Raw genomic sequence first — 24,478 nt, 5'->3', positions numbered from 1 at the left:
ATACATAGTGTACTTCTCACTATCTAAGGAGTCTCCGCAACATTGTACACCAGCTTCTCACCACTGACCTTATCAGCCTTGAGCAGCTGCAACCCCTCCAACACACCCTTCAAACCCTCCCCACGCACACTAGGCCGATGCACCTTAATCTTGCCCTCAGCCAACAACTTCTGCGCAATATCCCAGAACTTGGCAGCAAACTCCTTATCCTCAGGCTTGGCCGGGAACGGTGTCTCACCAAACATGAACTCCTCACCCACAGCAGTATACGCCAGAGTCCACCGATCATTGACATTCTTCCGCTCAATGCCCACCGCCAAAAGCGCACTGTACTCACCACCCTCGGTAGAGATAGCCTCGTCACAGAACTTGGCACTCGCCTCCAACGAAATGGTATCCAGCACCAACTTCAACTTGTTATCCGTAGCCTTCCGGATCTCCGCCGCCGCATTCGGCGCATTGTAATCAAACACCTCATCGGCACCCAGACTCTTCACCAGGTCGAAGTTCCTTGGCGAGCACGTAGTCAGTACCTTGTACCCGGACAACTTGGCGAACTGGATCGCCAGGGTTCCTGTCGCCGTCGAGCCACCGTAGATAAGGATCGGGCCTGCGTTGCCGCCCTTAGCGGGCTCGGTGGGCAGCTCCAATTTCAAGCTCTGGTACAGAGCCTGTCCAACGGTTGTGATACCCACACCGAGAGTGGCGGCGTCCTGGAAGCTCAGGTTATCCGGGATGTGCATCTGGATGTCGCCCTTGGCGACGATGTATTCGGCAAAGGTGCCGTCTTCGGGCTGCACGGCGTTGGCGCCGTGGACGAAGCCGCACACCCGGTCACCCTTCTTGAAGGGCTTCTTGACGGCGGGGCCGACTTCTTCCACGATACCGGCGTAGTCGCAGCCGACGAGAACGCCGGTGGGGGCGAGATACTCGATGTGCTTCCAGTCCGTGGGGTTCAGGGCCACGCTAACGGTCTTGATGAGGATGTAGTCGTCGCGGAGCTTGGGGATGGGGCGGTCGGTGACCAGGTCGCCCTTCTTAGGGGCGGTGACGGCGATGGCTTTTTGAGGCATGGTGGGGGGTTTGTTGTGATGTGGAATACTTGGTTTGATTGGGTGGGTAGGAGAGTGTCTGCTGGGGAGAGTGAGGGGAAGAGGTATCCTATATATGTGTCTCTGGTATCATGAGCAAGAAGCACCAAGAAGTCGGTGGAATGGAATGCAACACCCCCTCTTCACCCTCTTTTTGTTTGTCGATGACAAATGCAACTTGTGAGATCATCTTTCTTCTCCACTTGGGCCCACAGGTCCCGAGAGGGACGCTGTTGGGTCTGGTTGGGTGTGAGCCAATTCATTAGGTTGTTGCCAGCAGCCCGGATCCGGAATTGGCGAACTCTATTGCTACTAAGTACTGCGGGTGTGAGTGATTCGCCGGTGCTCTTGGGGAAGGAACTGGTTTGAGCGGTACAGTGTACAGTATATGCATTCCGTACAGGTTGGCTGCTATCATACCCAGGTATCGTACTGATACTTTGGGACTACTATTTTCTGTGTAGTTGATGCTGGTAAGCAATTGAGTGCTGACATGGAGAAAGAGACTCATCTCTCAGGGCCAATGGACGCAATTAGACTGGCGGGGTCTCATAGAGTTTTAGGCTACATTCCGAAAGAGGTTTAGATCCCGCTCCGCGCAGGATATTCAATCCCGGAGATCCTCCCCAGGACACCAGCAATAAGCACTATATTGTAGGATGATCGCAGAATCAAAGGGTCGAGAAATTTCCATTCTGCTGACATATTCACCTGGAGGGAATTCTTTGCGTAAATCTGTACCTTGCTGATTAATGGGCATCTTGGTTCGGGCGTGTGCTATGGGAGGTTTAAAGATGGTTTCAGTTTTCGGTAATAAATAGATAGCACTACTATAGTGTGAGCTTGTCTTCTCTTGTACCATCATAGACCATCTCGCAGTTGAGCAAAATGCAGGTCACTCACATCGTCCTACTCCAATTCAACCCCGACGTTACTCCCGAGGTTAGGGAGGATGTATGTTTGTCCTACACTTCATACGTCCGAGGCGTACAGATCTAACTTGTCCTCGTATAGGTCGCCAGTCAGGTCAAGGGTCTGCGCGAGTCGTGCATCCACCCGGACACTGGCAAGCCGTACATCGTTTCCATGAAGGCCGGTGCAGATATCTCCATCGAGGGTCTTCAGGTGCGTCTACTTCCTACGTTTCGATCTTATGAGTCGCGGGCGTAACTCCTAACTTCCCGTGCACAGAACGGCATCAGCCATGCATTTGTCTCCGTCTTCGAAAATACCGCGGATCGCGACTACTTCGTGAACAAAGACCCGGCGCATATCGCGCTCGTGCAGAATGTCAAGCATCATCTGGCTAAAGTCCAGGTTGTGGACTTTGTGGATGGGAAGCTTATTTAGGTGTGCTATGCTGGGCTCCTAGGTATATTAACAGGCTTTTGGTCGTGTGAGATGTTTTAATTAGAGAAATCGGATGTGATTGTTAGGATGAGCGGGTGGTACACAAGCAAGAATATATATAACCCTAGTGGGATAAGTTTGGTCCGAATGGGTCAAATCCGAATGGGAGTAAAATCTTGCTATAGACAATAATAAGAGTACTATCAAAATACCAAGCCAATATCTAGACATGTTTAAGCACAATAGAGTGTTCTGCAACCATCCCCAAGGCGAAAGATCTCCAATTCTTGACCACGATGACCTTCAAGGGTGCGCAAGCCAACGTAATAGTGCAGCGTGCTTCATCATCCAAACTCCAGCAGCAGATTAATAATAAGCCCTTGTAGCTCAGTGGTAGAGCGCTTCACTCGTATCATGTCATGAAGAGGTCCGCGGTTCAATCCCGCGTGGGGGCACATTTCTTTTTTCATTTTCTCGGGTAATTAACAAGCTAGCTTAGCTAGCTTCCCCCCTCCCTTTTTTGTGCAACGGGTAGCTGCAACCGCGCTAAGGGAGGAAGTAAGGCGGTGGCAAATACATATCCGCCCTTATAGCTCAGTGGTAGAGCGCTTGACTTGTAATCAAGAGGTCTGTAGTTCAATCCTGCATGGGGGCATCGGATATTTTTTCTTTTTTGCTTTCCCCCCAATTCGTCCTTTGCCATTCTCTGTCGCCTACTTTGTTGTCATCGTCACACCGCGGGACAGGAATTAGTTTCTTCTTCTTTTTCTTTCCCCCCACTTCCTAGATGCCTAACATACACCCATATGCCCGTCCTGTAATAACGTATGCCGACTAATTTCAGTAGATAAAAATGGTAAATCAACAGAAGACAAATCTACGTATACCCCCTATTGCTATGTACCCGTCCCATCAAACGGTCGGCTACAAAGTGGACAGCAAAGTGCACTCTGAATGCAGCTCCGACAGTAAATCACAGTAGTTTTTGACGACCCTTCTTTTCCCGCGATCATCGGACAGTCCCTACACTGTGCACTCTTCCACAAGGTCTCTGTATCCAAACAAACATCGCAATGCTCGTAAAATGGCGCCTGCGGTAGCATATAGCGGGCAAAAGGGAGGATGTTTATATGGACTAGATCATCCCCACGTTGACCAATCTTGGCTTTCAGAAGGTCGGTAATCTCTCTCCAGGGCTTTGCATCGGTTATGCCTGGCATGTAGAAAGGGTTGTATTTGACATCGCTAAGGGATACTTGTCTTCGATATGACTCCTGTAGCGGAGAAAATCCTAACCTGTCTTCGATATGAGTTTCAATGCTGTGGTGATCAAGCAGAATTTTGACCACTTTGACCTGGCCCATGCAAATGGCTGCGAAAAGGGGTGTTCGGCCGAATATATCTTTTGGGTTGGGGTCACATCCGGTCTTCAAGATGCGCTGCACAAGGGTAATGTCGCCTCGCGATGCTGCCCAGTGTAATGGCAGACGGTGGAACTCGTCTAGAAAGCTGGGGCTATTGGATTCTTCGAGGATTGCCTCGATCGCATAGTTATCTCTCTCCAAACCAGCCTTTGTCAAACAAGATAGTCCCCAGAAAGATGCGGAGACGTCTGTGTCCCTCATCAATCTGGGAGAGCCTGCACCTTTTGCAATAAGAAGCCGGGTTATATCGACATGACCCTTTTGTGCGGCAGCTGTCAGTGGGTCTGCTAAGTGGTGTTTCCATCTATCGGTGCTGTGTATTCTGGCGCCCCAATCGAGTAACAATTCAACAGCACGCAGGTTGCCATTTGCCGCCGCTGTGAACAAGGGGGTTTCCCATTGCTTGTTCTCTTGATTGATATTGGCTCCTGCATCTCGTAGAACTTTCATGACGAGTGCATGATCGCCCATGCTGACAGTCGATATAGGACCCCGTTGAATTCCAGCGCCGCTCTTTGCTGCAAAGAATATAGGAGTTTCCTTGTTCGCATTCTCATAATGAACATTCGCACCTCGGTCAATCAGCAGACTGGCTACTTCATTGTAACCATAGGCTGCGGCGTAGAAAAGAGGTGTGAAGTTTTCGGATGTAGCAGAATCGACAATAGCTCCATGATTGAGTAGAAACTCAACAACTGACTTATTACCAAATCCTGCTGCCCAGGTGAGAGGTGTACGGCCAAGGTAGTCCTGAGCATTTAATGAGTTGCTGTCGACTCCGACAAGTTCTTCCATGCACTGATCTAGGCCGAAGACTGACGCGAGATGGATCCCAGAAAAACTGTAAGGAGTCTCCGACAGGCCGAACATCTCTCGCATACACCGTGTAACTTTGGCATCATTCTTGATAAATGAAGCAAGAAGCGTATCGTTGCCCAAGCTTTGGTGGAGATGTGTCCCTAGCTCTTGAGCAGAATATCGATAAAGCGGGTACTCTTGTCGATGCTCCTGACGGCCACTTTCTAATAAGACTTGCTGCTCAAAGACATCGAAGGACACGTATGTGAGGCAGGTGTTTGTGAGGTATTCATGGACGGTAGGAAACCAAGCCTCCCGCGACCGCTCCAAGTATTCCTGGGCAGTAAGATGCACGAGCTTCACCGTGTTGTTGTTTTCGTCAACCGTGACCAATCCGCAGCAGACAGAAGCAATTTCCTCAACATCTGTGACATTCATTCCGTCAAATTCGGGCTCACCAATTTCAACCGCAACAGCATGTTGTAGCTCTAGAGCGCTAAGTGGTCGTGCAGAGAACGTGAGCCACCCGAGCACTCTTTTGGCAAGGTCCTGAGAGAAGGAGCTTTGCAGGTTAATCCTCTTCAATGTCTCGTTATACGCATGGTCATAAGCCCCTGACCCTGACTGGAACTGACCACCCAGTGCCCGGACTCTTTTCTCATTCTTCTCATCCAGGATCAAGTTGTAATAGAGACGCGCAAGCAAGAATCTAGACGCGTCAGTAACTTTCTGATATTTCGGAACTGTGTCACTCACATTCCATCAGCCGAGTCGAGAATCTGTCTTCTAACGTGCGCCCAAAGCTCAGGCTTCCTTCGAAGGAAACGCGGAAGATAGTCAAGGTTTCCGTCGAGAAAACTTTCCATGTCGCCTTCACTGGCTTGGATCTCCAGAGTATCAGCTCGAGATATTAGATGACCGAAATAATCGCCCGGTCGGGCAGTCGCAAGGAGCTTAACCTTCGTGCAACCGCCGATGTCAAGGAGTTTCCTAGCCCAAGCGAGGAATTGACGCCTCACGTATACGTCGTTACACTCATCCAGTGCATCAACGACTAGTAGCACCTCACTGCATTCAGACACCGCCACACTAAATATCTTTTCGATATCTTCTTTGGCCAGACGGGTGGACCTGGGCGGGAGGAGGTAGCGTCTTTTTGTGATACTCTCATACAAGCTTTGATTTCCCTGGAGTAACTGTCTCAGGAGGCTTGAAAGAAGCTCAGAATACTCAATCCGTTCCTGATAGTGGAAATAATGATAAGCAACTGCGAAACTGCTATTTAGGGAAAATTCCCGCTGAAGGTGGTCGACTGCGATCGAAGAAAGTACCGTCTTGCCTGCACCAGGAGCCCCGGTGCATAGAAGTGCCTTGCTCTTCTCATCAGAGATCCAAGAACGGAACTCTTCACTTTCCAGAAACCATTTACCCGTTTCCTCGTGTCGAGAGCTGATGATTTTGTGATGTCGCTCCGAGGCGTCAATAGGACATATCCATGCAAGCGTTTCATTGCGCTGCTGCATGTCGTGGTGGCCTTTCATGGATTGAATGTCTGCTCCGATCCCCAAGGTCAGATCTCTGTCGGATCACCATCAGCGATGATCTCCCCGAAGCAAATCGGATTTAACGTTCGATCGCAGCAGTAGGGAAACCAAAAGGAGATATTGCTCATACTGATTGATTTTGCCCATTACCAAATTCCACAGCGAGAGACAGTAAGTGATGCGGCTTCGCATGCTGTCCACTTCTGCAGGGTCCCATTTCACTCGACTCCATGCTCGGACAGCCTTTGTCTTCCAGTCCGAACTTGCAAACGCAAGCACATTGTATTTGCTCAACTTGTGTTCGATCTCCAACAGGACTTCACGGCCTCGCTGGACGATTATATCCAGTTCCATTTTCTGGGTCGTACTGAGCCCTTCCGCAGGAACATCATTGAGGTCATGAAGAAGCGCCCATAGGCTTTTTACACTATTGATGATGGTGAGCACCGCTTGAGAAGATAACATGCGGCTTCTTACTCTCCAGAGATAGCTTTGAACCCACTCGGTGCCTGGGCGAACCGCTTTTTCAAGTCATCGGCGAGTTGCAAAGTAGCAAGGAAATCACCGACACCAAAGCCGAAGCTCATCGTGAACAACCAAGACAAATAACTCGAGCTCGTATGTGTTGATGGGATGCAGTCACAGGAAGGAGATGGTGTATTATAAGCAGGATGCGACGAAATGCGACCGAGCCGGAGGTGGCTGTGTTCAAGGGGGCTTAGCGCTTACGCATGACGGGTTTGGGGTACAACTAGGGAAACTGCTGTGCCGTCATGTGGAGCCAGGAAGTAATAATGGCTTGTAAGGAGGTATCACTGACAGACAATAATCTTGAGCATATATCAGTGTTGGATGTGTAGTGACCGCTGCTTGACGAATTTCCCAGTCTGGCGATGTTGGAAGGAAAAAAGGTACGAGGGTTATATGAGGACCGCTGCAAGGCTGAAACGCAGCCCAATCCCCCGATCGCTTGACCTCAAATCAACACCGAGTTTGTATAAGAAAGTGCTTTTAACTACTTAATAGCCATGCAAGATAGATTGTGCGCCAGACCAGATCATGCCCCCGTTGGGCTTGCTTGCCGTCCTTTGACATGCACCTACTGATCAACAGCAACGCACAGATACTTTGCAATTATCTGCCAAATCTTGTGTTGGAACAGAGCGAAGTAGAAAGTACATTCAGAACTCTAGAGACTGTCCAGTATCAGACCACTGCTCAATCCAATCAAACCCTATAGTTCTTCATCGCATGGGTCGAAGGGAACTACGAAGTGAAAAAGAGTACTCTCATACAGGATTCCATAAGGATAATAGTCGGCAGCATATTCCCCATGGTAAAATTAATATAGCATGCCGAAATAGTTACCTCATGATGAGTGGTATATAACTAAGTAGTGATCGGGATGATTCAATGATCGCTTGACTTACTACCCGTTCTCACCTCTCCATTCCCGTCTCTGTTCTTCCCCATCACACACACCCATCAACTACACCAAGCTAGCCATCTATCGACCCACAAAGCAATTTACGACGTGTACACTGTACTCTTCACCGAAGCAGACAACCAGATCAGCTACTGAACATTATATACCCATACCTTTGAAATGGAGAGATCTCCGTTGGGACAGCTGGGCAAGCTGCCCTACGAAATCCGACTGGAGATCTACGAGAAACTTTTTGTAAAGAAGACACCCCTGACGATTCTTCGCTGCTCACGAGCAATCCACGGAGAAATAACCAAGCGCCTCTATGACACACTCAACATACATCTAACTCCAGTGTTCAACGACCCCTGGATCGAGGTTGACTGCAAACGATTGCGATTGCGATGGACCATACCCAATCATTCCTGAATTGCCCAGGCTCGATTCTCATGTATACCATACTACAAGGTTAACCTGGTGATCCATATCTACGCACCCGACCCAAGAGACCCAGGCCAAATTGCCCTGCTCTGGCAAAAGGCTCAATACTTGGTGGATATTCTTCGGAACGCCGTTGTCGCTTCCATAGTTATTCGGTTGCGAAAGCATCAAGGTCGCGACTGGCAAGAGGAAGGTCACGTATTGGAGAGCATCCCTTATCCGAACAAATCTCGTCCTGATCATCACATTGTTTTCCTGCCCTTCTGTCGCTTATCCAATGTTGGTGCCTTCCGGGTGCTTCCAGATACTCGGCGCATGGACCGCATTACTGACTGGGGCTTGATAAACTACGGTCGTGACTTCATTCTGAACAATGGTTACCGGAACTATAACGATGGCCCTCTGAGTCAAGATTGGCAGTACCGGGATATTGTCCGAGACTTTGATAATATCGACGGCCTGATTCGAGATACCGACTTTTTCCTAGAAACACGCCTGGACACTCTGCCTGGTAATACCGCAGCAATGCTTCGCCTTGATCGAGTCGCCCACTGGCCTCTGGCAATAACCGTCGACTCGTCATACAGGCTCGAGCGTAGCTTGTTAGATATTCGACAGTACCCAGGCTCAGTAAACCTTCACGATCCCGGTCTTAACAGTCATAGCCTCCGTATGTGTGCGTTCTATAACATGTACGAAATTTCTTGCGCCATATTAGACAGGGATTCATGGGAAGAATGGCTTTCATGTTTCCCTGAAGGCCTCGATCCCCATGATCAGGAGAGTATTGATACTCAGACCCAAACGATCATGGACAGTCCCGAAAGAAATGACATCTGGGATAGCGAGAGGGCAGATCGGGAATACCAAACCAACATTGAGAACTATTTGGAGCGAAACTGGAATGGTTCTCCTGCATGGCGTTACCCCAGCTTTGAACAGGACTGGTGTACCGACTGCCGACGGATAGGATATCGGACTGGGTGTGACCAAGACTGCGAGCTGATGGATGGTCCTTACTATGGAAAGTATTGGGATATTGACAAAGTCTTTGCTGCTGATTTTTCTGATCCTGAAATGCGGTAATAATCATAGTGAAATGAGATACTGTTCGTGATTTAGACCGCATTGCCAACCCGTGGTTCTCCGTGAGCTGTTCTAGATACTCGATATCAAGGGGAGCAATAAATAAGCATAATTTCCAATTTACCGGTAGATGTTTTGCTTGATAGTATGTAATGTGAGAAAAGAAAGTCATAGTAGGGGCGAAAAGTGTGTGGTCTGGAAGGTTCAGCCTTGCCTTTCGCACTTTCTATGTGGGACCATAACGCGGACTGTCTGCCACTCTCAGCAACCACACAGAGCTCCCCCCCTCATTCTCCTCTCTTCTTCTCTCCTTAACTCACCACTTGGCTGAGCGGCCTGCTGTGGATATGATCATGTCAAAAAGTGGCTTTACATTTTCTTATTCTGAGTCCTCTCTCAGGTTCTGCCCACGTTCTTTGCATGCACACAACTTGACACCAAAGTTATGGACTCTCCACCAATATGCCGACATCACCGTGAGTCTGGCTAATAACCACGCGGCCTCATCTGACATTCTATTAGGGAGACGTCGGCCGACGAGGGCTCGCTCAACCCTCTTTGACAACGGAGCGCACGGTGGCCACTCTCCACCCAACCTCTATCCTTGGTGGTGTCCCCTTTGGATCCTAGGCGGGTCTGCTATGGACCTGCCTATTGGGGCACCTCAGCGAGCAGGGCATGGCTATTGCCCTTGACATGGCGAGGCTGGCAATCCTTGTCTATAGCAAGCGGAACATCTTTTGTCACACAGGGAGAGGGGATGCAGCTGCCTCGAGCTCTGACGATCAGAGTAATCGAGCAGGCCAAGCAAAAGCTCCCCGAGGCCCTACAAAAGGATCTGTTCCACTGCTATAGTACCTGGCAGCGAATTCTGGACTTCCATAGCAACTTCCAAAGCTTCATGGAACCCAAACCTGGCGCCAGGTTTGCCACGAACGCATTGACGCGACTTTCCAGACAATCAACGTGAGGATTCCGGTCACCCTTCGTCCTGTTCCTGGCAGATCGCGGACGAAGCATAGTGTGTCGTATCCAGTCGGATACGTTCCTCTGATCATCGGAATCCGATGAACGTACCGATGGAAAGCCTGCCCTCGCACCAGCCCCACAGTGGCTGTCTGTATCGAGAAATCTACGAGGATCCCGTTTAATTGATCGGAAAACCTGGGAAAGGGTACGAGGCCCTTCAGGAGGCACGGAGAGTGGTACACCGTGCGCGGGCCAACGTTGACATGTTGGAGGGGAAAGGGGACTGACAGAGGGTGGGGTGGAAGGCTGGGATTGATGACCTCGCTTTGAGAGGCATTGAATCACTCACCCAGCCCCACCATTGGTAGTAAGTGAGGCCCATTTTTACTATCCTGCAATTTGTGCTGACTACCTCTTGGCTCCGCCTCGCGCGGAGTCCCCCAGCGATGAGCTTGCACCTTACCGTGGTGCTGGGGTCCAGTATTCCTCCGAAAGGAGGAAGAAGCTAAGACAAGCTCTTTCGTAGAACATAGTCTCGTAGCGTTCTATTATTCTGTGATTTGGTAATGGCTAAGTTGCCGTAAGTGCTACCATGCCTATTCTGAGACACGCAGCTGTTGCATCTGGCATCAGCCGCAATCCAGCCTTGGGTGTATGCAAAATATAGAGAGTGATATGAGGCTAGGCACCCTCGAATGAAGTGCTGCCTGCGGAAGATGGTATGCATAGTTTATCCTGAACACTGCGTGCTTTGGCGGTGTCGGGCGCTTGTCAAAGCAGGATTACCCTGATGGCTCCAGATCAGTAGACATGAAATAGTATATTTTGCTTAACCTCGTCACTGCATGGTATTATAAAGTAATAGTACTGTCTACTATGCTACAGACTTATTTTCTGGTCTGATAGTCTGATCGTTGTTAAGATATGTTTACCTATACCTTCCTTGGCATCGGGGCAAGCATGTATCTTCAAGCAAGGGGGTGAGTGGGGTTTAGGCTTCAGGCCGTAGCTGCCTGGCCGCAAAAATGTACATAGTCATCTATACTAGAGGGATATAAACGAAAGTTGTAGCTGGCTGGCCATACTAGAGGGATATCGACTCACTATAAAGGTAGTACTACGCCACGCCCAAATCTTGATTATCATCTCAGAGTCAATTCACCCATCACCACAAGTCATATTCTCGATTATGGAGATGTCACGAGAACAGCTGATATTCAACGTCATGGCCGACTATCCACCGATGGAAATGGAAGTCATGCGGCTGCTGCAGCCTGGGTTCTCCAACGCGCTTGAACCGTTGATCACTTCCCAGCTATCGTTCGACTCATTCTCCATCGAGACAATCTTTGCAATAATGAAGGTCTGGTTTAACCCGGAACTCGCCCACCACGTGCGCTCCTTCGAAGTTTATTGGTGTTATACAGAGGAAGACCAAGAAGTGGAAGGATTCAATGAGGAGAACGTCCTCAACTTTGTCGACCATGCACTAGACACCATTTTCGAACCCAAGGAAGCAAAATTACGAGCCAAATGGAAAGAATACCTATTGATGCCGAATGAAGAGGCTTGGTTCGGACTACTACTTGTGCGTCTGCACCACCTGGAAACGCTCGAATTCGGGCACGACGGTACGTACGGCCTTGTGATCGATATCTTGCGCAAAGCCGCGCGACGTCAGCGGCCTTTCCATGAAGATCCTCCATTTCCATGCCTCAAGAAAATTATCATGAATCCTCAGTGGGGAGGCACGTGGATTGATTCCAACTTTGTTGATCCCTTCTTCTTCTTTCCGGCTGTTGAAACCATCGAGTGTCAGGCGATTGGCGAGTCGGAATCTTCAGAGAACACTCCAGTCGTGACAGCCCGCTCCGCTTGCCCCGTCCGTAAGATTATTGTTAAGGAAGCCTACTGGACTCACGGCTTGTTTGACTGGCTGGATGCGTGTACGCAGCTGGAGCACCTGTCAATCAAGCTAGACTTCCAACCGGATGATGAAACCTCGGAAGAATATCGATTTCGTGCTCCGCAATTCCGTCGGCACCTCCTTCGTTCCCGATCGACACTGAAGACGCTTCATCTTGGTGCGACGCAGACTTTGACAGGCCTGGCAGGTGATCTGATCGATGAGGATGGACCATTAGGCTCTTTGCAGGAATTCACCTACCTCCAGGATCTTGACATCCGACACGCCCATCTGCTCCCATTGGCCTCACGGGGTGGGATGGTGAGGCGCCACACGCGTCTCCTTAGAATACTTCCTGCCTCAATCCAGCGTCTGAAGATTAGGCACGTTGTCGATGAGGACTTTGGTAGTCTTCTGTCTGAGCTGCTGAATGTGGTGCAGCGGCGGGACTTGTTTCCTCGGCTTGAAGAACTCATAATCAAAGTTGAAGATGTAGAGAACAAGCCATTGGATGCTTTGAGACAAGCATGCACGTCCGCTGGTATTACATTTACCGCTAAGTTGCAGAAGGTCTGACTTAGGGGGTTTAGGTTTCGTCGCAATTGATGTTCGATCTAGCTCGGGTGCTTGTCCGCGTTATACTGTCGACCAACCTCAATCATGATAATTCTAAACTTTAAGTGCTGTTTCATCCTTGGGCGATAATATTTCATGAAAAATATATGATGTAGAGCCTGCCCTTTGCCTAGTTATTTCTGGTCAGCTGCATATAAGGGCGGGTCCCGAGCAGACTAAGAATTCCAGCTCAAAAAAAAAAAAAAGAAAAAAAAAAAGGCTCGTACAGCTAACATAGAGCTCTTCAGCCTTTAGTTGGTAAGCCCTTTGTATCAGTGAAGGGACTGAGGTGCGACGTCCCATCTATTGTGGTGTTTCTACCTTCTCTGTGTGAAGAGTAATGGAAGACATGGATGATTAGGATAGCTGTTCTATAGATGCTTGACCACCCTACCTCACCAGGATGGGATGATCTTATCCAATCAACGAACGAATATATTCTCAATAGCTCTATAAGAATGGTCTAAAAGATATTTCAAGCACATACGACCACAGGGTGTGGAAAACAGGGCTTCCCGTCCGCTCAGCCGTACTTAAGCCACACGCCGGGAGGTTAGTAGTTGGGTGGGTGACCACCAGCGAATCCCTTCTGTTGTATGTTTTTATTTTTTAGTCATTCTTATCTTGAAATAAGATGTAAGCAAATCCGCAATTAATGTCACACAGTCCTCAAGGTCATTGCGGAAGATCATGGGTCCGTGGGAGGGTGGTTGTTTGTTTCACGCTAATTTACTTTGTGCCCGAAGCAAAAGAAATCGTACTGTGAATTGATAAGTCGCTCATGTCAAAGCCAAAGACTCATAATGTTGCCGGATAGAGAGCAGTGAGATGAACTTTGAGCACTTATATGTGACAGAGACGAATAAAATCACTCAGGCAGGTGCTTTCAATACTTTGCACGATCTGATAAATCTATACATACATGAACGTAGTGATATATCTATTAAACATGGATTTCATTACAGGCACCATCACGAGCCTCAAAAACAATGCTATAGCGACCAGGCTGGGCAGTGAGTTGGTCGCGCATATCGCGCTCCACGGCCTGGCCTGTCTCGCCATCCGCAAACCGCACGCGATACCGGGACAATAAGATCGCCAGCACCAGCCGCAACTGAGTCAGTGCCAAGTTCTTTCCAACGCAAGTCCGGGTCCCCACGCCAAACGGGGTGAATGCGCGCTTGTCAAGGACCAGTTCCGGCTGGCTGTACCAGCGTTCAGGGATGAAAGTAAGAGGATCCTTGAAGGCGGAGGCCACTTGGGGACAGGAACTGTCAGTCTTGAAGTAGGCAGGAGAAATTAAGATAAGGGGGAAACTCACTTCGAGAGATAGTATAACGTGGAGCAACAACCTTGATATTTCCTGGGATAAATGTACCTTCAACGACCATTCCTTCCGGTGGCGTGAGCCGAGTTCCCATGGTCAATGCAGCTGGGATCAACCTCATTGCTTCGTTCAAGAACCCATTGAGGTGCGGTAAAGTGGCTAGTGCTGTGTGATCCGTCGGATCGACGGTTTGTAACTCCTGGTAGATACGCTCGGCGTGGTCGGGATAGCGAGCAACAAAATACCACAGGATGATCAGACTTGGTGCCCCAGTGTCACTGTTCATAATGAATTTCTTTAGCAAATTTCCATGAAATCAAGAGCCCGTGGATCTCATACCTTCCACCAACAATAACAGATAAGGTATTACCGCTCAGAAGTTGCTTCTTGACCGACATATTCTCCCGAGTGAGTCCCTGTCGATATTCTTGGATAAAATGAGCGGCAATATCGGGCTGCTTCGTGACTTCCATCTTCAGCCTTCGCTCCATGCACTGATCGCAGAAGGTCACCATTCGGTTCCAGTCTTTCACACGCCAGAAGCGGCCCGCAAAGGCGAAGGCAACCCGGATGGCCCACACTGCGTGGTTGAGGGAGCCCAGAATTGCCAAGGCTGACCTCTGCTGGGTGATCGCATGATGCCAGGTTTGGGTCTTCATCATGCCAAAATTTTCGTTGAAGGCGAACTCACCCATGGAGTCGAAGACGAACCATGGCATAAGGTCATTGGGCACCACCGGTTGACCCTGGGCACTGGCGATGATTGCATCGAGTCGGTCAATTTGCGTCAGGATTCGGGGTACGTACTCGCGGATGGCTAGATGCCACATAAATGTGAACCTGGAGTTAGCTACTATGCTACGTGTTGTATTCTAGGGTAAGGGAAACTAATGATGGGGAGGCGATTAGAACTTAGGCTTCTTCGTACCTTTAGTTGACAACGCACGACTCCAAACCTTGCGTCGGCTGAGATGATCTTCCTCCGTTCGAGCAAAGATTGGAGAGATTCGGGGGTGGACTAAATCGTACCAGTCGGATCGAATATTGCGATTGGCAGAACCATCTAGGGCTTCCCAGGCCGCAGGGTGGAAGATAGTAATCTCAGCCGGACCTGTTAGCAAGAGAATGATTAGCATCTCCTCCCATTGAGAGATTTAACGGGTAAATCACGGACCAGTGCGCACAAACGTTCCATACTTCTGGTGTAATTCGTCAAGGACAAGGTGGTTGCGAGAATCGCGACATTGATAGGCCAACCACAATTTGCTCATTGCAGCAAGGCGTGGGCCGGGGAAGCATCGAAGACGGTGGAAGTACAAACGATATACTACCATACTGATAAACAGGCCCGAAAGGTAGCAGCCAAAGCATGCCAGTGTATTAGTGACCGCGTTGGGCGAGTGAGTGCTGGCTAGAGCGATGCTCAGCAGAAGGACAATAGTGTGGACGGCTCCTACAGCCGGAGCTCGAAGATGCCATTCGCCCCGAATGAAGATTGCCAAGTGCGACAACACTCCCCATGCGGTGGCAAGTAACAATGTTTGAATCTGCATAATGTGTGCAAAGTATAGTAGTGTAGTCAAAGGCGTGTGTGACTACTACTAGTATGACTTGGAATTGACGAAAGGCTTGGAAGATGTGAGAAACAAGGGCAATATATATCACTAAATTGGTCGTTACGAGGTCACACGCCCCTGAAGATGTGAAGACAGTAAGGCTTCGTTAATTTGTCAGCGAGGCAGAATACCTAGCAGAATAGCTGGGTTATCAATGCCTATACATGTTCTGTATGATGCTGTTATGGAAGGACAGTAATACGTACTGGTATATTACGTTACAGAGACTGATAGTGTAGTTGGGTTGCTTTAGTGCTTACTTGGCCAAGAAACTGACGTCTCATCGGGTGTCAACAGACCCACCACTGTTTTAGAACCGAGCCGGCCCTCTACAAACCATTACTAGGCGCACTGCCTCAAAGAAACACATATAAATGCGTAGTGAGCAAGTGAATCCTTCATAGTCGGGTGAGAGGCTAATGTGTCGAAAATATGCCGATAGTATCTGCCTGATGTCTTGGTCCGTGGCAGTGTGGTGGTATGTCTCCAGCCTAACCGAACCGAACCGAACCTAATAGCGTGGATAGTAGTCTATCTAGTATCTAGGCCTGATGTGGACTCTACAGATGATACAACGGACTCTATCATTACCAATCCAGGTTTAGTGCTGTGTACTTAGGAATGGCTGGGTTATTTGAGGTATTTTAGTCTAATTGACGGATAATATCCTACAGAGCCCCTGAGTCTCTTAAGGCTACCACCAAGGCTCTTTCCCATAAGAGATTCCGCCCCCAAAACCTTCCAAGGGCTTCTTATCTAGGTAAAGTGCTCAAGCTATAGCTCTAAACAGGCTTAGGAGTAGTCCGTTTGACCAGCTGTATAGTCCAAATACTAAATAGCACTCGCCCATTAGTACGGAGTCCAGCTGTATGGGTCTACCCGGGTCGAGCCCCCCATGGTTAGCGTGCTTTACTAATAAAACAAAGTACCTAGTAGGCATACCTTTGCGAAGGACAGTGAAGCGGAGCGACAAGGCTCACAGTGATCAAAGCTTGGGGGCTAACTGGAAGCCCGGTGGGTCGAACTCCAACCTGTAGTTGATTTGAGTCAAAGCACTGGCCTAGAGCTATCGTTCGTAGCTTGCATAAAATCGACATATAGAAATAGTAGAAAGATGCTGCAAGTTTGTGTTCGTGATCACTTTCCCCTCTCCTCATCGATTTTGTCCGCCTTGAGAATTCCCTCTGCAACGAACGAACAGTGACTGTTGTTTATATTTGATCCGACACTTTAGGGTCTTGCTGTTATTGTCATTCATTATGGTGGCCCTCGCATCCAAGCAAGTGGGCGTGATAGTTGCTTTCTTGATACTTGATCTCTTAGCCCTCGTCGCCCTAGGGTTAAGGCTCTACGCTCGCTCTTTTACACGACGAGAGCTCAAGGCGCACGATGTCTTGACTATAATTTCCATGATAATGCTAGTGGGATATACCGCCTGCCTTCTTGTCTCCACCGTCAACGGCGGAGTTGGAATGCACATCGCCCGGGCGATGGTGTCCGGCTTTGACGTTGTGCTGGGATTAAAAGCATTCTTCGCCTCTCAATTCTTTTGGGCGGTCAGCATCGCGAGCTTCCGTCTCGCAATTCTGGACTTCTACATTCAAACCTTCACCGTCTTCAAATTTCGCATCGCCGCGTACACCCTCGCGACCATCGTCGTTCTATTCTTCATTGGAAGTCTGACGACGACACTGCGCTTATGTCGCCCGATTGCTTTCAATTGGGATACCACCCTCAATGGCTCCTGTGGCAATGAAGCGACCGCCGAGCTCGCGGCAGCCGCCTTCAACATGGTCTTGGATATCGTGATTGTCCTGCTGCCACTGCCAGTCACCTGGAAATTGCAGATGACGACACAGAAGAAGGCCGCGGTGACAGCCACTTTTGCTTTGAGTCTAGGAATCTCTGCTATCAACCTTGCGCGCATCGTGAAAGTTCTCGATTGCAATCTGCAGGCGGATTTCACGTATTGTACGGCGGACAGCGCGATCCTCACTGTGGCTGAGATGGCAGTGGGCATCTTGGTGGCTTGTGTTCCTACCTTGGGCCCTGTCCTCCTTCCCAGTCGTCGAAAGCGATTTACGGAGCGAGCGAAACCTGTGGGCGGTAGTGGCGTGAGTGGTGCTGGAAGCAGCATTAGAAGCTTGAAGAATAACAGTAGCCGGTGGCTGTTTAGCAAATTCTCGACGAACAGTCAGCGGAACGCCACCATCACTACTACAGTTACCCATGACGATTCCCGTGATTCGCAGAGCGAGCTTGTTTGCAAGCATTCCCAAACCCCTCAATCGACTGGGGATATCGCTGTATGGCGGGAGTTTGAGCTCACAGTAAAATGATCTCCTACGCTTCTTCGCTTTTTGTCCTCACCCTTCTTGGTTTCGTCGAGAGAGTTTGAGGATAAGGACTCATTGTTATAAGATCTGGCCTGGTATTAAACTCTCAGTGTTGCTTCGATTTGTTCTGGTTATAGGATATAATGATACTTTGACAACTGAATTATAGTCCTTTGGTCGTAATATATAAGCTAGCCATTATTTATTCTGAGAAGTCCTTTATCTCAAAACCAGGTAAAAGCTTAGGAAGCTACTACCATAGACCACCACGGACATACAAGTCAGCACCGAGGAAAGGATGATTGCATGTATAGCAAAGTGGAATTACAATTCCTAATACTAAGAAGTACTACCTCTTCCCTCAGAAAGAAAATTTTCTCTTCTTAACAACCTCCTTAACCTTTACTAGGTCTACTCTGGAAGCACCGGCCCCTCCCCATTCTTCCAACAAAGCCCCTAAGGCCCCCAGGGCCACCACCAGAGTTAATAGCACCAGGACTATGACTAGGATTATTACTACGGAGACTATTGTTTGGCCATTTCAGATAACTCTAGCACGTCAGATTGAATCAGATTAACTTCCCTCATTGACTGAGGTTCTTAGAAGGAAACATACTGTTGAATTAACTCGGCAAACTAGCTTCTCGTATTGTGTAGTCTTGATAGTATATGCTTATGAAAAACCCTCTTAACCGACGTTGAAGCAATACAGTGCATTTGCCCCAGCTCCTCAGTGAGGGGAAACTTTGGGGGCCAAAATGAGAAGGTGGACTTTTTCGAGCTGTTATATGGTAGATTAAACATGACCGATCATATGCATGCAGTCTGGGTGGGGGCTGACTCGCGGGGCCTTTTACATCAAGGAGCCTGCGGGCCGACACATACCTGAACTGTAAATCGGCCCCCACAACTTACTTCTTGGGACGTGCATAGCCAAATTTTCAATATCCGACTCTTCCGGGGATAATCATATGAGAGCCAATTAGGGCACAGCCAATGTATTGACCAGACCAATTACATTAACTAATAACAGAAATATATCCGCTTTCTCTTAACCTAGACTCGGACTATTCCCCGCCCCCTCTCCAAGCATTTCCTTTCTCTTCCGCAGTTCTGAAGCCGATCTCCACACCCCTCCTTCTAATCAGGAACAGCAACACTCTCAGTGGAGCTTAGGCAAGGCATACAGTGACACTAACCAACAATTATAGATTCGGAAGGTCACCCTGTCATCCGATTCTGATTTCAAGGTAAATGAACGGACCACAGTCCAGAGCCCCAAGACCATGGGGGCCAAATAGCCCAAGAACCCTGAGGACCAATAGAATGGACAGAGAAGAGACCATGCCATGATCGCGATGGCGGAGAACAGGCGAGCCGCTCTGTCCCCCACGACGAGTGGCAGTGTTCGTCGGCCGGCGGCGGCATCGCCTTTTTGGTCGTACATGTCCTGAAGCTGAACGGTGGTTGCGACAACGGCAGCGATCATCCCGATCCACCACAGTAGTTGTACGTTGTCGTCGTTGCTATCAGCTGACCACGAAGAGAGAGAAAGTAAGGGAGTTCGAAGAGCGACCTCCAATGTGCCCGCTGCAAAGCTCGTGAAACCCGCGGCGTTCAGTAAGTTGCGCACCGCCCAGTTCCCATTCCCCTGGCCGAGGTCGTTATAGATCCAGCCCAGCACCGCGAGTAGCACACTCTCGCTCCAACCGGCGCCCCCACCCTGTTGGCCAGAGCGACTGTGGGTACTCATGTTGATGCTGCTGACGCTACTGCTACTACTCAGGATAATTGCCAGCACGGTTGACAATCGGCCCCAAACCTGGGCCTGAGCAGGCGACAATCGTCCTGCTGGTAACGGCCGCCACGGCTTGTTTAGCCGGTCTTCCGCGATCGAGGCCGGCTGGCATTGGTTGTTGATAGTGAACGCTAGGAGGTTGATCCAGCTGTATGCGAACATGTGCGGGAGACGCAACAAGATCTCATGTGTGTGGACTTTGTCGGATGGGGTGTGGAAGATGGCGAAGGCGATGCTAGGGCCGACCATGGTTTTGAAGTCGTTAATGGTGAAGAGATATAGAGTATACGCATGGTAAAGAAGGGATGAGTAGATGGTGTTCAGGGCAATGGCAATATCCCTCAAGCATGAGATCGTGAAAGTAGGCAAGAAGTGCAAAGGAGAAGAAGTGAAAGCGGTCATTGTTGCAATTGCAGCTTGATTGATTGATGTTGTTTAGCCCCAAGAGGTCGGAAGGACGGAGGGAGAACATGGCATCAATTTGTAGGCAGATGGGCTCGAGATATGACCCAATATCCAAGACTCAAGGGCGAAGCTATTCTGAGGCCCCCTTCCCCATCTTACTACACTGCTACGAGGTATCTATGTTGGAAGATCTACTCAACGTGCTATGCTGGTGTATGAGCCGTAGTGATGGTATGTGGGTGTTTAATGTGACTGTAACATTACCTGTACTGCTTCTGTATCACAGATACACACATCACTAGTGTGCACGGTGCAATGGCAATTGCTCCTTTTGTTCGCACTCCACCCTTCGCCTATATGCTCCGCCTATATTAGATTTCCCGCCCCCAAACAAATCACGCAATCAGCACTAGCCCATCTAACTGGGCGGCTCATTCCTTTGCTAGACTAGTTCACAAAACCAATTCTCTAAGCCCCAATTTCTCACTTAGTTACCAAGAATTCCGACAAATTGATTACTCAGTCAGGCTGAATCCCAACCCCTCACCATCGTGGAGCTACTGAGCATTGCCCCAATAGACAAGGCCTTATGAAATAAACCAAACTTATATAATCTCTCACTGTCCTCAACCCCTCCTCCACTGTGTCTCAAGTACTCTTTAAATCCTCGAGCGTTTATCGTCCCAATCAAAGATCTTCTTATTCTACACAAACATTGAAATCGCCTAAAACAAACCCCAGAACTTTCAAAAACCACTACCCTCTCTATTCCCTCTCAATACACTTCAAAACCATCATTACCACCCCAAAATGTCCGTCCGGGTCATCATCTACGCCTACCGCAAACCGGGCCTCGACCTCCAAACCTTCAAGGAGCGCTACGAAGCCCACATTGGGCTAGTTAAGCGTCTCTCCGGCGACGACTTCCCTCTCTCCCACAAGCGTATGTACGTTGCGCGCACTACAATTGAGCAACCTCAAACCGGGGAGGGCAACAACAACAACTCGACCCGCAATGCCCTCACGCCTGCCACCGTGCTTGTCGGCCAGCAGACAGATTTCGATTTTGATGCCTACGCCGAACTCACTTTCGCGGACCAGACTGCCTTCCAGACGTTCTCTGCCAAGGTGATGGCGCCTGAAGCGGCAGCGCAGATTGCGGCGGATGAGGAAGGATTTTTGGACCGGAGCAAGTTGGGAATTGCGCTTTTGGGGGATGTGGTGGAGACTACCAATTAGTAGGGGAAGGATAAAGATGAGGTGGGGTGTCGCTAAATGTATATTTCCATTCAATTTTTTTTTCCCCTTTGGGCTTAATAGCACATGTGGATGTTCATGGATCATTGTATCGGAATAGTTGTTAGTGGAAGGATGGGAATCCTTTTGATTAGAAGCACCGGCAGTCTGATTACCCTAGGAATTATATGTACCTCTTGCAATGAATTGATGTAGGGAAACACGAAAGACTATACTATAAGTACAATACAGATAGGCCGTTGGAAGAGGCTCGATTTATATTCACCAAATGTAAGAGCTAATACCTACTAATATATACCCCACTCGACCTTCTGATTACCTGCATCGCCACCACACTCCATGTACCCCTTCGCACCAACAAGACCATCAGAGGCGTACTTGGAGATTGCCTCGTTGATAATAGTAACAATATCCTGACTGCCAGTGTGATAAGTAACATCACCAGTCACGCCAACATTCTGAACACCAAAATGGCAAGACCCGGACTTAGCAATGTCGCGTTGGTGACCGATACCAGTAGTCCACTTGCGGCTTGTGGCCTGGATATTCTTTACGATAGTTTGACAGTCAGACACATTCGGGGAAGCGGACGAGGTCTCGTCCTGGTAGGTGTAGCCGCTGCACTTGGTGATGCCCTGCAACGGGTTACAGGGGTAATTTGGATCGCTAGAGTTGGACTGCGACGGGGTGGACCACGAGGACCAGGCCACCTGAGGGCTGCAAACTGGGAGGCGAATATAGCCGGGAGTGGTGATGTCTTGTTTCGATAGATCTTTCAGAGTATCTTTGTCCAAGGGATTGGCGACAGGTCCTCCGTTGGCATTGCCATTGGCGACGTAGGTTCGAACGGACCCGATAATCAGATCGGACACAGTGATGTTCCCCCAAGACCCTGAGCCGAGTGAGCTCAGTCCTGGTGGCGCAGTGAAATATGTCTGGTCAGAGCACGTTGATGTCGACCCACTGTCCTTACTGGAACAACCTTTCCACTTGCCGTGGGGATGGACCAGATCGTACAACTTGTTATCGTAGCATGCATAAGTGGACTCTTGGGTGGATGCAGTCATGTAGTCGGTTAATGGGTTTTGCGCATTGCAGTCATGGCCCGAGTCGACGACGAAGGCAGCGGTGCCGGAGACAGACCATAGGGATGGGATGGCGAAGCCGAAGAAGGCCTTGCTGATGTAGCTCTCGATTTGGGCGTTAATCTGGTTGTTTGTTAGGTAGTCTACCGATGGGCTCTCGCCCCCACCCTCAATGAGGTTACCATTGGCAATCATGGTACTAAGAAGGCTGATGGAGGCATCTGATCCATTAAACAAATTCCACAGTTGGTCTTGGGCCGTGGCAGACCAGCCGTAGACTACCGACCCCAGTGTAGCGGTGAAGCTATCTTGATACTTTGGTGTCCATTTACCTCTGTATGGAATGGGTTAGCTATCTCTGGAATTCATACGAATCAATGATACATACGGCCCTTTCGACAGTGAATTGCTCGCAATTGAGGCTCCGTACGCCACGATGGCGCTGGTGATATTGGCAGTGTTGTTGGCGCCAGAGGCTCCCAGAGAGATACTAAGAGCCGGTAGATTTGTGAAGACTGTAGAAGATCGATTAGTTGTCCAAGTAAGGCGGGCAGGGGATTTTCTATCGCAATTTACCTCCTTCAAAGTATGGCGCAGTTATCACCGTGATTCCAAGGCCTAAAAGGTTGACCAAGACCTCTAGCCATGTGTCCCTGGGAGGCGAAGGTACCGTTGCGAAGGTGGTCTCAAAGTCCTGGAGCTGGGTGTCGATGTATGTTCCAGCAACTGCGTTGATGGCAGCGTAGAATTGGGAGAACGCCTGGGTGAGGAGCCTTGTCAGCAACGTTCGATTTTTTTCAGGACAGAAATTGCGAGTCTTACCGAGTTTATCACTGTGAGAGAATTATAGATCACCATTGCCGCAGCACCCGAATCACCGGTGCCCTTTCCGAAGCCGTGGAACGATCCGCATGTTTTGGCGTTGAAACAGTTGCCATTTGGAGCTGGTAGCCCACAATTCATCGTCTCATCGACATGGAAAGTGTTCATGATGGACCGGGAGAATTCCTTCGCAGCAGGCTGCATTCTGGGCTTATCAATATTCTTCCAGACGTTGATGGCATCGGACCAAGCACCAGAAGCGTCTAGCTGCGCCCAGCGCTGAGCGCACGGCATCCACAGGGCATCTTGGATGGCCGGATCCGTACAAGTTAGGGAAGTCCAGTTTCCGGTTCGGTTGCTCTCTGCGTAAGAGTCTTCATGCAGGACGACGTCGTCAATCAGGCTAGACCAGTTGGCAAGGTTAAGGCCCGATGCGGCAGATCGTGGTGGACAAGTGACTGACCTACCTTGATACCCAGGACTGGCGGGAAGCTGAAAAGGCACTTTGATAGAGGCGGAGGTGCGAAAGAAGAAAGAAAGGGTAAAAAGAGTGAAATACAGGAACGTAAGGAACGTATTGCGTGGCTTGGGCCGCGCCGAATAATGGGAAGAGAGAGACATGATTTAGCCACAGTGCGCCTAATGAGCCCGAGAAGGACAGGGGATGTGACGATAGATCTTATACCTGCTGCTGACAACTAGTCCTTGGGACGAAAGAACATGCCCCGGCCAGAGCAACCTATCAGTGGTCGTTCTACTGTCTTAATTTCCGCCAGGGAAAAAGCAGCTAAGGACTTATCGTGGTGCAGCACATGCGAACAATTTTCTCTCGGCGTTTGGCCTCCCCTGAGTGATGAGGCAGTGTTTTATTGGGCTCCTACTGTAGGCGAGACAGGGCTTGCTTCTAAAATAGTCCGCATGATGCGACAAGGGTCCTTGTACTAATGTGGAGCTACGATATACTGATAATAAAAAGAAAAAAAATGTAAGAGATTTTGATAACGAAATAATGAAATAATAATGGACGGCTACTATCGGACCCCTATGCGCGCTACTCCACTAGAGTCCAGCATAGGAGACCCTAGATTGGGCAAGAATGGCGCAGGCTGCAGGGATCAGGCTAGCTCAGGGAGACAGCTGCAGCATTATGCCGTGACATCCGTTTAGCCGCCTGGCAAATTT

General features: G+C 49.3%; 10 protein-coding genes and 2 non-coding genes across 12 annotated transcripts; 7 read left to right on the top strand and 5 right to left on the bottom strand.

The window, feature by feature from the left end:
* Positions 1-23: 23 nt before the first annotated feature.
* BO85DRAFT_511367 (zinc-binding alcohol dehydrogenase family protein) lies at positions 24-1,073 on the bottom strand (the record flags this gene model as incomplete). The annotated part of the gene is made up of 1 exon (XM_025664589.1): positions 24-1,073. One exon carries the CDS (start codon positions 1,071-1,073, stop codon positions 24-26), a length of 1,050 nt encoding a protein of 349 aa, XP_025516851.1.
* Positions 1,074-1,979: 906 nt separating this feature from the next.
* Positions 1,980-2,441, top strand: BO85DRAFT_437028 (Dabb family protein; the record flags this gene model as incomplete). Its single annotated transcript, XM_025658602.1, has 3 exons — positions 1,980-2,045; positions 2,106-2,216; positions 2,283-2,441. The coding sequence occupies 3 exons, from the start codon at positions 1,980-1,982 to the stop codon at positions 2,439-2,441; spliced, it is 336 nt and encodes a 111-aa protein (XP_025516850.1).
* Positions 2,442-2,817: 376 nt separating this feature from the next.
* On the top strand, positions 2,818-2,896 carry BO85DRAFT_t122. The gene has a single exon. It is a non-coding gene; the product is annotated as a tRNA-Thr (tRNA).
* A 128-nt stretch (positions 2,897-3,024) lies between these two features.
* Positions 3,025-3,096, top strand: BO85DRAFT_t123. Its single transcript has one exon. It is a non-coding gene; the product is annotated as a tRNA-Thr (tRNA).
* Positions 3,097-5,959: 2,863 nt separating this feature from the next.
* Positions 5,960-6,835, bottom strand: BO85DRAFT_394271 (uncharacterized protein). The gene is made up of 3 exons (XM_025656916.1): positions 6,685-6,835; positions 6,338-6,634; positions 5,960-6,215 (listed from the first exon to the last, which is right to left on the bottom strand). Exons 1-3 carry the CDS (start codon positions 6,792-6,794, stop codon positions 6,170-6,172), a joined length of 453 nt encoding a protein of 150 aa, XP_025516849.1. The 5' UTR covers positions 6,795-6,835; the 3' UTR covers positions 5,960-6,169.
* A 1,554-nt stretch (positions 6,836-8,389) lies between these two features.
* BO85DRAFT_511362 (uncharacterized protein) lies at positions 8,390-9,160 on the top strand (the record flags this gene model as incomplete). Its single annotated transcript, XM_025664588.1, has 1 exon — positions 8,390-9,160. One exon carries the CDS (start codon positions 8,390-8,392, stop codon positions 9,158-9,160), a length of 771 nt encoding a protein of 256 aa, XP_025516848.1.
* Positions 9,161-11,354: 2,194 nt separating this feature from the next.
* On the top strand, positions 11,355-12,611 carry BO85DRAFT_486548 (uncharacterized protein; the record flags this gene model as incomplete). The annotated part of the gene is made up of 1 exon (XM_025663395.1): positions 11,355-12,611. The coding sequence occupies one exon, from the start codon at positions 11,355-11,357 to the stop codon at positions 12,609-12,611; it is 1,257 nt and encodes a 418-aa protein (XP_025516847.1).
* Positions 12,612-13,536: 925 nt separating this feature from the next.
* BO85DRAFT_476663 (cytochrome P450) lies at positions 13,537-15,562 on the bottom strand (the record flags this gene model as incomplete). The annotated part of the gene is made up of 6 exons (XM_025662795.1): positions 15,152-15,562; positions 14,906-15,088; positions 14,317-14,794; positions 13,972-14,255; positions 13,614-13,907; positions 13,537-13,562 (listed from the first exon to the last, which is right to left on the bottom strand). The coding sequence occupies exons 1-6, from the start codon at positions 15,528-15,530 to the stop codon at positions 13,537-13,539; spliced, it is 1,644 nt and encodes a 547-aa protein (XP_025516846.1). The 5' UTR covers positions 15,531-15,562.
* A 1,240-nt stretch (positions 15,563-16,802) lies between these two features.
* Positions 16,803-18,061, top strand: BO85DRAFT_511357 (uncharacterized protein). Its single transcript, XM_025664587.1, has 2 exons — positions 16,803-17,464; positions 17,549-18,061. Exons 1-2 carry the CDS (start codon positions 16,853-16,855, stop codon positions 17,930-17,932), a joined length of 996 nt encoding a protein of 331 aa, XP_025516845.1. The 5' UTR covers positions 16,803-16,852; the 3' UTR covers positions 17,933-18,061.
* A 1,042-nt stretch (positions 18,062-19,103) lies between these two features.
* Positions 19,104-20,036, bottom strand: BO85DRAFT_329568 (UbiA family prenyltransferase; the record flags this gene model as incomplete). The annotated part of the gene is made up of 1 exon (XM_025655433.1): positions 19,104-20,036. A coding segment is annotated over one exon (933 nt), but the record flags the coding sequence as incomplete, so codon positions are not given.
* Positions 20,037-20,600: 564 nt separating this feature from the next.
* Positions 20,601-21,639, top strand: BO85DRAFT_447942 (EthD domain-containing protein). Its single transcript, XM_025659818.1, has one exon. The coding sequence runs from the start codon at positions 20,943-20,945 to the stop codon at positions 21,369-21,371; it is 429 nt and encodes a 142-aa protein (XP_025516843.1). The 5' UTR covers positions 20,601-20,942; the 3' UTR covers positions 21,372-21,639.
* BO85DRAFT_518818 (chitinase) lies at positions 21,590-24,091 on the bottom strand. Its single transcript, XM_025664998.1, has 5 exons — positions 23,760-24,091; positions 23,297-23,699; positions 23,051-23,234; positions 22,863-22,989; positions 21,590-22,808 (listed from the first exon to the last, which is right to left on the bottom strand). Exons 1-5 carry the CDS (start codon positions 23,915-23,917, stop codon positions 21,677-21,679), a joined length of 2,004 nt encoding a protein of 667 aa, XP_025516842.1. The 5' UTR covers positions 23,918-24,091; the 3' UTR covers positions 21,590-21,676.
* Positions 24,092-24,478: the final 387 nt, after the last annotated feature.

The sequence above is a fragment of the Aspergillus piperis genome (genome assembly GCF_003184755.1).
Source record: "Aspergillus piperis CBS 112811 unplaced genomic scaffold BO85scaffold_6, whole genome shotgun sequence".
NCBI lineage: Eukaryota > Fungi > Ascomycota > Eurotiomycetes > Eurotiales > Aspergillaceae > Aspergillus > Aspergillus piperis.
This window is presented reverse-complemented; position numbering and strand designations above follow the sequence as displayed.